The sequence below is a fragment of the Takifugu flavidus genome, chromosome 11, assembly GCF_003711565.1.
Source record: "Takifugu flavidus isolate HTHZ2018 chromosome 11, ASM371156v2, whole genome shotgun sequence".
NCBI classification, from domain to species: Eukaryota; Metazoa; Chordata; class Actinopteri; order Tetraodontiformes; family Tetraodontidae; genus Takifugu; species Takifugu flavidus.
The window spans coordinates 14,252,814-14,266,991 of record NC_079530.1 but is presented as its reverse complement, the minus strand read 5'-3'; the positions used below and the strand labels follow the sequence as shown (position 1 = coordinate 14,266,991).

The window sequence follows — 14,178 nt, the reverse complement described above, 5'->3', positions numbered from 1 at the left end:
AGCAGCCCTCGCAGTCCACCCTCGATAGGCTCTTTATAATATCCGGTCCCTCCTCAAACCGCCCATTTTTAGTCTTTCCACAAACCAAGAATATGACACAGGAACGATTTTAAGGCAATTTCTGACTCTTGGAAGATGCAAAAGAAACTCGGTGTTCCTGAATTTCAAACATCATTTCGCCAAACACCGATCAGATAAATTAGCGTGTAAAGTCAGGTGCGTAAAGTTCAGCGTTCGTGCGTAAAAGTTTGCATTAATGGGTCGAACCACAGCAGAGCGTTGGTCGAATATTTATTATTTGAATTTATTTGTGGTTTAAGTCCACGTCATTGGAATTTGAACGTACTTCACAAGCCTTCATTTGTGCGTGAAGACAGTGGTGACACAGCCAAAGGACCCATAAGTAAAATCATTTCAAGTGGGAATATTACATTTAAATCAATCGAGTAGCGCCGCCACGTGGTTGCAATGGAAGCCTTTCAACTCTTTTTGTTGAAAGGAAATTTTAAAAAAATTAATCAGCAGGCCTGTACTTCCAAAAAACCACACGTGACGACGGATTGAGCTCTCTCCTCTGGTTTGTTTTCGTCCTGTGACAAAACAGGGAAATCTCTCTGTGTGCTGAGCCAAATTATGTTAGAACAGAAGAAGTTTTCGCACTTCAACTTCGTTTACTTTCCACCACATTTCATGGAGTACCGACTGATGTCCAAAAAGGACAGAAAGAGGGTTTGAAAACAATAGGATAAGAATTCATACAGGCTTTAATACAACAAAAGAATTTAAATACGTTTTTTCCTAATTTGTATAAATAAACCTGCATCTCATTAGTATAGCCTGTGAGGTAAATGAAAAAAAAGGTTTTAATATGCTGTAAACATCAAAGAGATTTAAAAAACCCCAGACATTTCAAAATAACATATTTAGTCATTAGTGTCCTTAATCGATGTATTTCTGAATGAAGCAGCCGTTCCAATTTATCAGTATTTTCCCTATAAAATTATGCTGATTATATAGTTAAATGATTTTATGAAGTCCCAGAAATGTTTTGGGTTTTTTTAAAGAATGTTGCTCGCACAATAGAAACACTTAGAATCGGATTATGAAGCGGCTCATGCTGAATTTTAATGTGGACATTCTGCAGAAAGGGCACTCATCATTCACCTATTAATCTGATTGACGCCACATAATGGCAGAGGATTTACTCCAGCTTCTCTGTGCACTTATTCCGTCTCTATATTTGGGCCCCGGTTCTTTTGTGAGCTCCTTGAGTGGTTGCCATTGGAGACTTTGTTTTGGGAAACTCCACGCCTTGCGCCGCGATGAGCCGAGCAGCTATCTTTGGAAGCAGCAGATAGTGATCGCAGCGCCAGTCAGAGCAGCCGCGGCCAGGCCGCGTCCTCAGGCATCGCCGTCCTGTCGCCAGCTCTATTTACACTAGTGACTCTGCAGCACTTAGAGCTGACACCAGGTATGTCTCACCGGCAGTGCGGTAGCCAGGGGAAGTGGCCAGTGGGGCTATCAGATGAGACAAACGCTCTGTTTACGTTGCCATTTATCTCCATTAATAGTGTCAGCGTGTGCGATGCCTCGGAGGTGAAGGTGTGTGTTCCAGTCTCCAATCCAGCCTCAGTGTGTCAAATTGCTGCAATTATTATTATTATTATTATATTATTATTATTATTATTATTATTATTATTATTATTATATTATTATTATTATTATTATTATTATTATTATTATTACTTGGAGGGGAGCCACTTTTATTCAGTGTATTTATTTACACTGGTGAGAAACTTTTGAAGGATATTTATCACCCGCAGCTCTGCGGGTCCCGGGATGTTGGCTGTCTGGTTAATGTCCATCTGTGAATCCTGCCCGGACATTAGTTGGCCTCTAAATTCTCCCTGTTTCTGGTTCTTGTCTCAGTTCGAAGCGCATCGCAAGCTTTCACACAGGAGGGGAAAAAACAAAACAAAACAGGCTTGGCACAAAAAAGTCTTTAGGAAGATGAAAAACTACACGCCCGGAACTTAAAAGTATTTGGAGTTTCATGCGACTGAAAAATGCGGCAGGATTTTGACCAAAAATGGCCAGAGACGTCAGGTTTTACGCATGTCTGCGCTTTGTTTGTTTAATAGTTAGAAAAAAGTGAACATCTCTCTCGTTCCCACACACACACACACACACACACACACACACACACACACACACACACACACACACACACACACACACACAAAAGCACAGTAAAACTCACTCGTGGTTCTTATATCATTTAATTTCATCATCATGTGACCCGAGCGTCACAATAGGCACATTGCGCAATTCACGCAATTAAAAGAAGTTGACCTTCCTCGGTTTCAAAGTAAAAACAGTGGCTTCTGGCCGCAAACAAGTCACAGCGTTGTTATAAAAAGAAAATAATACTTCCTCAAATTGGAGACATTGTGGCTGTCTAAAGAATCGAGGTTTAACGGCGAAATCCATTTGAGCTGTTGGAGCTGAATGTTCGTATTTTAAAGAAAATCTCGTTTGGCTCTTGTTGAATCGGAAATACGTCATCTCTTCTGTATTTGCAATCACAACATACTTAATTGCGCAAAACATGTACATTGAAAACAATCAAACATGGTTACTTAAACCGCAGAGAAAAAGGCAGTGGCGTGGTTCAAATCATTTAAAAAGGCGGTTTCCTCCTAATTTGCGTCACTTCAAATTCTCCCGTCCGGATTGAAATTGTGTTTTTATCGTATTCAGATCATGCTGAGTCCGTCCGCCGTCCATAGCAGCGTCTCCCGGTTATGCGTAAAGCCCGCGCTACCACGCACGGATACCCTGCAGAGTGCCCTGGCAGGCCGAGACCACCGGCGCTTGGGGCACCTGGCTCTGCGGGGTGCCCAGATTCATGTTCATGAACGCGTTGGCCGCGGTGCTGCTGGGCGGCAGAGTGGGCAAACTGGAGTAAGTACACGAGTACGTGTTACTGTAAACCGAGTTACTGTTGTAGGCCTGGTATCCGTAGCCGTACGGGTTCGGGGCTCCGACTGTGTAAGGAGTGTTAAAGTTCTGAGATCCGGTCAGACAAGGCCTTCCGTCCCGCACTAGCACCGGCACGGCCACCCTCCTGGGCGGCGGTGGCGCGTGATGGTGATGATGGTGACCCGCCAGTTCCAGGGTCTTGTCCTGCCGCTGCCTCTTACATTTGTACCTCCGGTTCTGGAACCAGATCTTGACTTGTGTGGAGGTGAGCTTCAGGGAGCTGGCGAGGTGCTCCCTCTCCGGGGCGGACAGGTAGCGCTGCTGCTTGAAGCGCCGCTCCAGCTCGAACACCTGAGCCTGGGAGAAGAGGACGCGGGGTTTTCTGCGGGTTCTCTGCTGCTTCATGGCGGGTTTGTCTGCGTCTTGATCCTCACAGTCGCCGAGCAGCGGCCCGTAGACCTCTGCAGGGAAAGAAAAGACGTTTTAAAATATTTCACTAAGACTGAACGAATATCTGACCTGTCCAGTAAAGGCACACGTGTTTAAAACATATAATTGTATCGAAATCTTTTTTCTTTTTTTTTTAAATTGTGGATCGATTTAATTCCTAATAATATATAATCAATAAAAATATTTTTTAAAGAACAATTTGAGGGAACGTCACTTCTAAATAAAAATAATTTGACAGATTATTAATGTACATTAATCGGTTTCCCAAAGCAAATGAAAGGGTTTAACGTTTTATATTTAGATTTCTCTTTTGAATTTTTTCCCCCTTTGATTAAATTTGGAGATCAGAACCGTCAGTGTCTGCAGCCAACAGCCATTAATCTGCATTAAACAAACATAAAGAATTTAAAGTGTAAAAAAAAAATCGTTTCATAAATAGCGTATGAGTAAAAGTGTAAACAGCAGCTAATGTCCACAAGATTCTGGCACCGCGTGCTTGGCAGTTAATAAACCGCATCTGAAGCACCGAGTTTCAGCCTCAGCTTTCATTATCATATCATTACTTAGAAGTTATTCAATTCCAATACATAATTTAAAATGTCATTAGCTAAACACACTGGGTGGCTGCCAGCATCGAATGCTTCTGTTTGATTTTTGGAGCTTTTCTACACTTCATTATCTGTTGCCACGATCATGCAAATGTATCTCAAAGATGAATTCCTCTGCGTCTGAATATTAGCTAGTATAACTAATGGTAATTTAACTAGTGCCGACTTTGCGCATAAATCTGAATTATTCTCTGGTTTTAGTTGTAGTATTGTCTCTTACTGTGATCCTGCTCCTCTCGCCCGGCTTCCAGCTGCCGCTGCTGCTGCTGCTGTGCAGGCTGCGTCTCCGCGGAGGCGCCGAACACCTCCACGGGCAGCTCGGACTGTGCGTTCATGTAGGACATCCTGTCGTCGCCCTCCGAAACGCCGGAGCTGGTGGGGCTGGGGCTGTCCCTGCCGGCCAGCATGCAGGAGGGCGGCGAGTGGGAGCGCAGCGGCTTGTTTGGGAAGCCCCCCGACTGTGACAGCGGGCCGGAGAATCCCAAGCAGGAGATGAACTGGAGCTGGTGCTGCTGGGACTGCTGCTGCAGCTCCAGCTTCAAAATGTCCTTCACAGAAAAAGGCGTGGTGGGCGAGGATATGAACGGACTGGGGAGCATTATTACCGCGGTCAAAGGTGACAGAAGGGCGCAAAAACCGACTCCGGGCGCTGCGTAAAGTTCGGAGACACCAGGTGAGGCACGGCCGACGTGTTTCTCTTCATGCAGACCGAGGAGGACTGGTTCTCCTTCAGCTGTGACATCACCTGCTTCTGCCGTGTGTCTATAGCTGCGGGGCCGAAAGACAGAGACGGAGAGAGAGAAAGAGGGAGAGGTCTATCCTGTTTGGGTTGCTTACAGTCGTTGAGGAGCGGGGTCAGCCAAGATGCTGTCCTCTCCCCGTCTGTGACGTCCCAGAGGGAGGGACCCTGATCTCCTCCTCTCTCTCTCTCTCCCTTTCTCTCTCTCTCTCTCTCTCGCTGCGCAGAACAGCGAAATAACACAATAAATGTGTTTAAGCACAAGCATAGACGATGTGAGCAAGTTTGAAGTTTCAGCTCATATCTTCTTTACACCGATAACCAGTTGCACCACTTCACAGGTCACCCAGTCATCGCGGAGGGGTTCAGATTAACCATATCTTCCCTTCCTGCGTTTGAAATCCTTGGATAAGATAAAATGTCACCATTGTAGGAAACGAGACCGGAAACAAGGGGGGAAAAGAACATTTTAGTTGTATTTACCGCTCGATTTGAGCTTCAGTGACTTGTTTTGAGTTCAAACGTCGACTGAACAACAGCAACACACAACAAACAACACAATAAAATAAAAATGATAACTACAGAGGCATTAAATGTAAAAATGATGTGTTTAATAAACTACTGATGAACAAACGAAGCTGGTGTTTCATTTCTGTCAAACAGGCTGAAACTGGACACCATCTCCTCGTCTCCCTGTGGCCAAGTGCAGGCGCCAGGCTCTGAGAGCCCGCTGCTGCCGAACCGTGAGGAAAGAAAAGAAGGACGTGCCGACATAATCTCATCCGCTCGCCATCAACAAGGTGCTGTCGAGATTAGTGTTTCCCCTCATCTGCAGTTCTGTCTTTGAAAAAAAAAAAACACAGACTTTGGGGAAATCGGCAAATCGGGGAATTACGGGAGAAACGTGACACCAGACGAATGAATCAAAGGCAGATGTGTGAGCCCGACCGATGACCAACTATTAACCCGGCCTTGTTGTATTTGCTGAAATTAATAATGATTTTTAGACCTATTTTTTTGTCCTTTTCTAAGTAGACATCAGAAACTGCGGCTCGGCCTGAGCCGTTAAGTCCTGGGATGTCGCTGCGGATACAAAGCTTCACGGGTCACAGCCGCGGGTTAACTCTGCGCCCTAATGGCACAATTAGACGCGCAAACCTAAACACTCGCGCACGCACGCACGCCCCTCCCTGACAATCAGCGGCGGGTCTTGGCGTGCCACCGCGCAAAAGTGGCCGAGCAGAGAAGCGTTGTTTACGGAGCGGAAGAGTCTGTTTCCTGTCTGTAACAAAACCCAGACTCCCGGAGAGTGTCAAGGTGCTGCGCGCCTCTCCAATACATCATCTTCATCCCAGAGTTGGCGCGATAAGCTGGGTAAGGTCAGCTGGACACCACTGGACTGTTTTCAGCTCTGGCTCCCTCTTTCTATACAGAAGCAGGTGGATCAGGACTGGAGCCGCCATGCGTAAACCCGGAGAGGTTTTTACGCACGAGGGCCTCAAAAAAGACGCGTGTGCACACCGAGATGTGTGTGATTGGGATTGGACACGTCCTGTAGGGGCTGTTGCTTCAATAGTCCCAAATTTGATTCCCAGTTGGTGGGGGAAGGGGACATCAACTCAAGTGTGTGTGTGTGTGTATGATGCTGTCATATTTGATGCAAGTGTGTTGTACAAATATTGTGACGTGGAAATAATCCCAATAGCTGTGTAATAACGTGGTTTACTGCAATCATGGTTCCAGAATTACAGCCTTTAACTGTTAACTCTTCAGTTTATTTCTTATTTCAGTCGATCCAGTAGACTAAAAACGCACAATGGTCTGATTCCACCTTCATCTGCAGGAATTGCCGAAGCACACAAAGTGTGTGGGGGTGATGGCGTCGCTCCCCTGCAGGAAGGTGAGCCTTATCAGCGGCCTCTGTGATGGTGTCAGTGGGCAGGCCCCAGACCAAGCTATTGTACCCCTGCCTGGGCCCGAGTGACAGATCACAGCGCCTTCACGGGAGAGGAAATGAGGAGCCCAAAGGCGAGAGATCTTTAGGAACGTGTAAACTCTGTTCTTGCGCGCTTGGATGCAGCTCTGAATGTGCCAAATATTCCACAACTGCTGGGAAAGCAGTCGGAATACGGCGACGGTCTTCAGGTATTTGGCGACATAACGGGGAGATGCCTCTGAGAGCCGAAGCCAGGTTACGTGTATCGAGGGCCTAGAGAGGAGGAAGTGAGGTCTTGTTAGTCTGGGTCCCCTGCCCTTTGCCCTCCCTGGGGTCTCATAAATTAGCCCGCTGTAATTCTCTCCCAGACGGCCTTGCCCCAGCAGGTGTGTGTTTGTATACACCAGCGCTAACAGGGGGATGTGGGGCCTGTAGTTTCTGTGATCTACGGTGTTGGGAATGCAGATTGGAAGGAAATCGGGTGACCTAAAAATGCTTATCCTCCCCACGGCCACACGGGCGGGGCAGATAAAGTCTTGGGAGGGAGGTGGGCTACAGAGAAGGACACGAGGACCCAGCTGCTTTTACTGAACGCTCTGTGGCACCGGAGTTTGTTCTAAAATGTCCAGAGGTCACACCGAGTTCAGAATGCTACTGAAGGACTTTCTCTTACTTGAGCAGGCAGCAACGGCTCTCTCGGGGGGAAAAAATACAAGTAAACATCCATGAGAATTCTTTTTTGTAGCCTGAGTGTCAATGCGCATCAAAATGGTGGTCTGTTTTAGGACAACCGAGTTTTAGAGCATGTGAGGGATCACCTGGTGTTCAGAAATGAGGATAAATCCTAATTAAAAGTCAGGACATGACGCTGCCTTTTGTTATGCTGTTATTGCGGCAGAATGTTCAATGCAGAAGGAGGGGGGGGGGACTCTTCGTGCTCGGTTTCAAAATCAGACATCAGGCTTCTACTTCCTGTCTTTGTTTCTTTGCATGATTATTTGTATATAGTGGACGACGGTAGAGCCAAAACTGACCAAAAGACAGCATCAATCAAGTCCATGAGCACACTGTGGAGCTTGTGTTTGAGGTTCCACCCAGGTTCATGGTAAAAAGGGTTCAGGGGAAATGTCATAGCCCCCACCGTTGGTCAATAGGCCAAAAGGAAAACTTGTTGTTTTATTAGAAATATTTATTAGAAACAATTTCCTGAACCGCCTCAGTGTTTAAACACGATTCAAAAAGTCGAGTCATTTTCACTCTGATCTAAAACAGTGTTGGTGTCACCAACTTTTCCATCAATTTCTCTGTGAGCTGCTTCCACTGAGCGACGGTCACCAGTTTAACAACTCCAAATCTGTTTAAGAGCCTCTCAGACAAGTCAGATGGAAGTCTGGCTCCTGTCATGTCCAGGACTCCATCACTAGTCAGAAGTGGTATGTTAGCTAAAGTTTCTCCGTCAATACAGCCACATCAAATCAAATGCTTTATTTGTTTCAACTGTCTGAAATGAACATTTCCTATTTTAGCCCCGAAGCGAATGCAAGCTAGCTAACTCCATTATTAAAACAGACACCTTCATAAATCAAGATGTTTCCAGACTCCGTTTATAGCCTTTTCTGGGCAAAGCTAATCTGCTGCTGAACCCATATTTTTGTGTTAATATAAAAATGCATTGGGCCAGTTCAAGAGTGACAACTCCAAAGCAACAGTGGTGTCATCAAGCATAATAAATAGCATGATTACCAGAAATCTCCCTTTCATTTTAATTGAAAAGCCCTTTTTGGTGGTTCATCCACACGGAAAATGTTTGTGTTTCAGATGTTTGCACAGACCAGAGGAAAAGTATTGCCACGAGCAAACAAAATGCACAAAGGTACACAAACGTCGGCATGCGCACGTTAGCTGGAATGTCGTGCAGCACGGAGCCGTCTGTTCTTACATGCGCGCTCCATCAGTCATTGGACGAGCGACGGGGAGGTCCCGAGCCCTCTGTTGTTGCTGTGTCTAGGCCCATGTTAGAGAATTGATGACACTGTCTTTGGAAAACAAACACGGCGGGAAGCTAAAAAGGTGGTCACTCACCACAGACCCGTGACCCAGAGAAACAGAGGCCATCGACACATGTGAGCAACATCCCTCTTGGAATGTGCAGCCGTGTGTGTGTACACACAATTCTGTTTGTGTTTCAGTGATACCACGGGTGGAATGCGACTGCCTTGCGCCTCAAAATCTGTCCCGCAGTGTCTCCGTACGGCGGTGGCAACGTTTTCCTGCTCGCAAACACGAGAGAGGCATTCGTTTTCCTGTTTTATTTGCATTGCACCGCGAGGTGCCAGAATAAATATGCCGCACATGGTGTCTGAATGTTTGACTCGCTCATTATTCTGGTGTGACACACTAACCCCGTGGGCACGGCCAGAGGCGGCTGCTGTCACTTCATGCTCTGACACACACTTCACAGCCTGCACCGTCGTCCTGAGGCCTCCTTGGCACTTAAACAACCAAACCTTGCTCGGGGCCCCCGAGCCTTGTTCTGAGAGCTCAAATCCCATAATTGCAGGGCTGACAGTGATAGTGTAGGAGACACCCTCACCTGGTCGGAAAGAATGAAAACATCTACTGTCAGGGTGACGGGAGGAGAGGCATGAAAGTGAGGTTTTGTTGTTTTTTTTCTTTAAAAAAAGAGAGTTGCTGAGATAAACAATATAGCTACAGTTAATATTTATCAGCCAGATGATGTGTGAACAGTAATAGCCGCAGGAGCCATTATGAAGTACCAATTAATTAAATATGTATTAGTCAAATTGAAAATATACTTTTAATGTAACCTAAGCAATTACTGTACACAGTCAAATTTTTTCCACCTCGGGCGATTAAACAACGTGCAGCTCGCTGCCAACTCGGATCGTTTGTATTCATCTGCAGTTGCACCGTGTGTGGTTACACCTCAACGTATTTATGGTTAAGTACAAGGCTGAGCAATTAGCAGCCAAATGATAAGCATATTGGTGTAGAGCGTCCCACATTAACAGTGTTAATTGTCCAGCTGCACGCCATTAAAAAAGTCAAAATTAAATGTTAAGAACCATTTGCTATGAGCACAACAAAGTCACCCAAATCTATTTTACCATAAATGAAGTTTTTTCCCGGCTTCCACGTTGCAGAGTCCTCACTCCTGTGTGGCCCAATGCTTTTTAACTATTCGAGTCACACTCCTGGGAAGAAAGCTCATACTGGAGTGGGTCCCATTTATCAACCACTTCAGTCCCAGCAGAGAGCTGTGGGAGCAGCAGAGCAGCCGGCATGTTTACACCGCAAGCCTTCAGGAAAGAACAGATGGAAATACCATCGAAAACAACCCTGACATGAATTTGCTTAGTCCAGGGCAGAAACATTATACATTTGACATTATTAAAGAGACTGTCAAAGGTGAGGGTTTGCTTGTCTTTGACTGAATGGTTGTCGGATTTGGTGGAAAATTTTTTAAATATCAGTCGGGCCTGCAGGAATAAAAAGGAATGCATAACCATCTCGGTTATGTAAAGCTGCCGCTGTGCATGTCATGAAGCGCCAATATTGCATGAATCCTTCGGATTTAAAGACCTTTATAGACATATGATTGTATTTATGTGTTATTGGCGACGTTTTAAGCAACGCTGCTCCTTCCCGACGTGGCAGGAATAAACGGAGATTTGGCACCACCCTGTGGCCGTGTGGTGAACTGCAACACCGGGGATGACGTCACAGCGCTCGCCGGGTTGATCCTCTCTGCGCCCGAACTTTCACCTGCAGCGGATCCGGCTTCATTTCCATTGGTAAATCCGACAACTCCCACCGGTCCTTTGCCGAATCAAATCGGGCGACCGAGCGCTTGTGTCGTCCTCGGAGCTCATCCCTTCGTCGCCAGCAGCGCAGCCTCCTCCTGTCCCAGCTCCTGCGGCCATGTCGGTGTTCTGCGAGGTGCCCCAGGCCACCCCAGTGGCGGTGTTCAAGCTCACCCAGGACTTCAACAACGACCAGTGCCCCCGAAAGGTCAACCTGGGGGTGGGAGGTAAGAACGAGGAATCAGCCGGGTGGAGATGATGCTGCGCGGCGCTAGCCAACAGCACCAGTCGGATAATTAGCATGATAAACATGTCAATTAAAACTAAATGACAGCGCGCAGATTTACAACCTTCAGATGTGTTTGTTTAGTGTAACCTGTGAAGTAATAGGGACATCCGACGAGCCCGTCGTGAATTAAAGTCCTGTAATTATCTCGTAAATCCCCGATTACGTCACACCGGGCGGCGTGGTTACGCAACCGCTGAAACGCTCGATTGGATTATTCTTCTTCTTCCCTGGAACATGCACAGCCTTGCTCGAAGCAAATGGCACGTTTGAATGTTCACTGCGACTCTGCTTCTGTTTTAATCTGATTATAATAAGTAATCCTCGCTTGCTGAGCAAACCGCAAAGAACACTGCGTGGAAAAAGTAATTAGTTGCTTTGTGCCGCGTAGCAGCATTCCCATGATTACTCCATGAGGATGAGGCCTGATAATCCCCTCTTTCTCTGTTACTGGCCAGCAGGGATATATGAGCCACTCATGAACCCATTTAGCCAGTGCACGGAACACAAAGCACGTTAATGATCTCTATAGATAAAGAGCTGATGTTTGCTTTCCACCTTATCTGGTCGGGTCCCCTTAAATCCAGACCAAACAAAGCAGCTAATGGATAAAGCTTTTCTACTGCTTTGTTTTAATGCACCCGAAGAAAAGGTTGCTGTGATTTCTGCTTTTTTATGATGCATTTCCTTTGCCTGCAGCCTACCGGACAGACGAGAGCAAACCCTGGGTGTTGCCCGTGGTGAAAAAGGTGGAAAAACTCATCGTGCACGATGACACGCTGAACCACGAGTACCTTCCCATCCTGGGGCTGCCTGAGTTTAGGTCCTCCGCCTCCAAGATCGTCCTGGGAGATGACAGCCCGGCCATTGGAGAGAACAGGGTTTGTGGTGGGGGGTGGGTCTGGCACTTCCTGTTCACTGATGGTCACACTGAGCTGTTGGTCTCCGTCAGGTGGGGGCCGTGCAGTGTTTGGGTGGCACCGGTGCTCTGAAGATAGGCGCAGAGTTCCTCAGGCGCTTCTACAATGGAAGCAACAACACCAAGACACCCGTCTACGTGTCTGCACCAACATGGGGTACACACACACACACACACACACACACACGCATGGGAGGGTGGAACAGGGCTTTTACAACGTAGATCCTCACTCAGATTCTAAAATCTCTCCAATGTTTATATCAGCTGTAGACTTCAGACATTGTCGTTATTATTGGAATCACTACATCTCTTTTATTCTGAGGAGCCGTAAAACGAGTGCCGTCTCTTTCAGAAAATCACAATGCTGTATTTAGCAATGCCGGCTTTGAGGACGTCCGTCCTTACAAGTACTGGGACGCGGAGAAGAGGGGCCTTGATTTGGCTGGTTTCCTCGGTGATTTGGAGGTAAATGTCGCACGGTTGAGAGCCTCTGGTTTCAGATTAGGAGAAATCTACCTGTTCTGCTCCCTATTCTTTCTGCTCAGAGCTGTCCAGGGGGCTCCATCTTTGTTCTGCACGCCTGCGCCCATAATCCCACCGGTACTGACCCCACGCCAGAGCAGTGGAAGCGGATCGCCGACGTCATGAAGGTATCACGCGGACGGGCGCTCTTCCCCTTCGGTCTGAGCCGGGTCAGAACTGACGACCGTGTGCGGCTGCTGTTTTGCAGAGGAGGAAGCTGTTCGTGTTCTTCGACTCGGCTTACCAGGGCTTCGCCTCGGGCAGTCTGGACAAGGATGCCTGGGCCGTCCGCTACTTTGTCTCAATGGGCTTTGAATTATTCTGCGCCCAGTCCTTCTCCAAAAACTTTGGTCTTTACAGTGAGTGTCCTGTCAGTGATGAGTGCCACTGTTAGTGTTGTCTTACATTCACTAAAGAAGATCCAAAATGCGCCTCGAGCTGAAGAATGGCCCGAATCGTCCATCCTTTTGCTAACTGCTGAGATGTTTGTACCTTTGTAAATGTCGCCACCTTGAGGCGGTTGGTGTAACTGCCGCTCCAATGTGTTCGCTCCGTCAGATGAGCGCGTGGGGAACCTGACCGTCGTGGCTCGTGATGCGGACAACCTGAAGAGGACTCTGTCCCAGATGGAGAAGATTGTCAGAACCACGTGGTCCAACCCCCCATCCCAGGGAGCTCGGGTCGTCGCCGTCACGCTGAACTCGCCGCAGCTGTTTGCCGAATGGTCCGAAAGCGCCGCGGCAGGAGCTCCGCGTGCCCCGGGGAGCCTTCTGATGTGAGTTTGTCTGTGTGGCTGCAGGAAGGACAACGTGAAGACCATGGCAGACAGAGTGCTGCTGATGAGGGCTCAGCTGAAGGAGAAGCTCCAAAGCCTGGGCACGCCGGGAACCTGGGACCACATCACCGATCAGATCGGCATGTTCAGCTTCACAGGACTCAACCGTGAGTCCAGCGAGCACAGCCCAGCGCACGGCTCTCGGTGTGTCGGGACGGCCCATTTGATGTCTTTCTGTGTTTTCCGCAGCCAAACAAGTGGAGTTCATGGTGAAGGAGAAACACATCTACTTGATGGCCAGCGGCCGCATCAACATGTGCGGTCTGACCACCAAGAACATCGACTACGTGGCGGCGTCCATCCACGAGGCCGTCACCACGGTCCAGTAGAGGACGCACTCGCCCACTCTTCTTAGCACTTGCACATCTCAGAGCCCCCTCTTTTTAAAAAAAGAAGTGTTTTTAACCTGTTGCTTTCCTGACGACACAAACTCGTTTGCACACAAACACGCGCTGCCTCGCTCGCCGTCCTCCCGTCCTCCCTCTCTCCTGTAGGTCCAGCCTTCATTCATCTCGTCCTTTATGACGAGCGCTTTGGTGATGTTTACCATCAGGAAGTGTAGCAGTTACCTCAGCAGTCTAACAAATCTGTCGTTGTGATTCTTCCAGTCCAAGTGTTTAAGCAATGCCCCCATGTTAGCTAATAGGTAGATGTTGAATTATGACATCATAAATGGAGAGTGTACATTTAATCTAAAGATTATAGGGCCAGTTGTTGTACTTTATCACCGTTTACCTCCATTGGTGTAGTAATGGATGTGTGTTAGCAACAGATTAACATTCTTATCATTTCAACGTTCTTGTCGACGTTCTTGCGTCACAATGATGGTGCAAAACGCACTAAAGAGAACCTCAATGTTCTAATTTATGCTCTTAAACAGAGGCCATGCCCCTGTCCTCTTCCCAATTTTGTGACCTCACCGTTCTTTCCGACGCAGCAGGAAGGTCTGCAGCCATGAGCCGTCCTGCAGCGCTCAGCGGTTCCAGCTCGACGGTCGTACGTGCACGTGAGATGGATCCAGTGCTGAAATAAACGTTTGCAATCGTGGCTCTGTGGCATGTTTGAGTGGCAGTTAGA

At 47.5% G+C, this 14,178-nt stretch overlaps 2 protein-coding genes across 2 annotated transcripts; one reads left to right on the top strand and one right to left on the bottom strand.

Moving 5' to 3' along the window:
- Window positions 1-2,260: 2,260 nt before the first annotated feature.
- Window positions 2,261-4,921, bottom strand: nkx2.3 (NK2 homeobox 3). The gene is made up of 2 exons (XM_057047517.1): window positions 4,261-4,921; window positions 2,261-3,443 (listed from the first exon to the last, which is right to left on the bottom strand). Exons 1-2 carry the CDS (start codon window positions 4,637-4,639, stop codon window positions 2,821-2,823), a joined length of 1,002 nt encoding a protein of 333 aa, XP_056903497.1. The 5' UTR covers window positions 4,640-4,921; the 3' UTR covers window positions 2,261-2,820.
- A 5,501-nt stretch (window positions 4,922-10,422) lies between these two features.
- On the top strand, window positions 10,423-14,148 carry got1 (glutamic-oxaloacetic transaminase 1, soluble). Its single transcript, XM_057047516.1, has 9 exons — window positions 10,423-10,766; window positions 11,525-11,706; window positions 11,778-11,901; window positions 12,097-12,209; window positions 12,290-12,394; window positions 12,475-12,625; window positions 12,825-12,990; window positions 13,066-13,208; window positions 13,291-14,148. Exons 1-9 carry the CDS (start codon window positions 10,658-10,660, stop codon window positions 13,428-13,430), a joined length of 1,233 nt encoding a protein of 410 aa, XP_056903496.1. The 5' UTR covers window positions 10,423-10,657; the 3' UTR covers window positions 13,431-14,148.
- Window positions 14,149-14,178: the final 30 nt, after the last annotated feature.

Excerpts from the sequence above, each read along its gene's own strand:
- nkx2.3 (XM_057047517.1), bottom strand. The coding sequence starts at position 4,639 with ATGCTCCCCAGTCCGTTCATATCCTCGCCCACCACGCCTTTTTCTGTG. Across the intron at positions 3,444-4,260 it reads GCGAGAGGAGCAGGATCACA|AGGTCTACGGGCCGCTGCTC; the intron begins GTAAGAGACAAT and ends CTTTCCCTGCAG.
- got1 (XM_057047516.1), top strand. The coding sequence starts at position 10,658 with ATGTCGGTGTTCTGCGAGGTGCCCCAGGCCACCCCAGTGGCGGTGTTC. Across the intron at positions 12,210-12,289 it reads GTTTCCTCGGTGATTTGGAG|AGCTGTCCAGGGGGCTCCAT; the intron begins GTAAATGTCGCA and ends CTTTCTGCTCAG. Across the intron at positions 12,395-12,474 it reads GGATCGCCGACGTCATGAAG|AGGAGGAAGCTGTTCGTGTT; the intron begins GTATCACGCGGA and ends GCTGTTTTGCAG.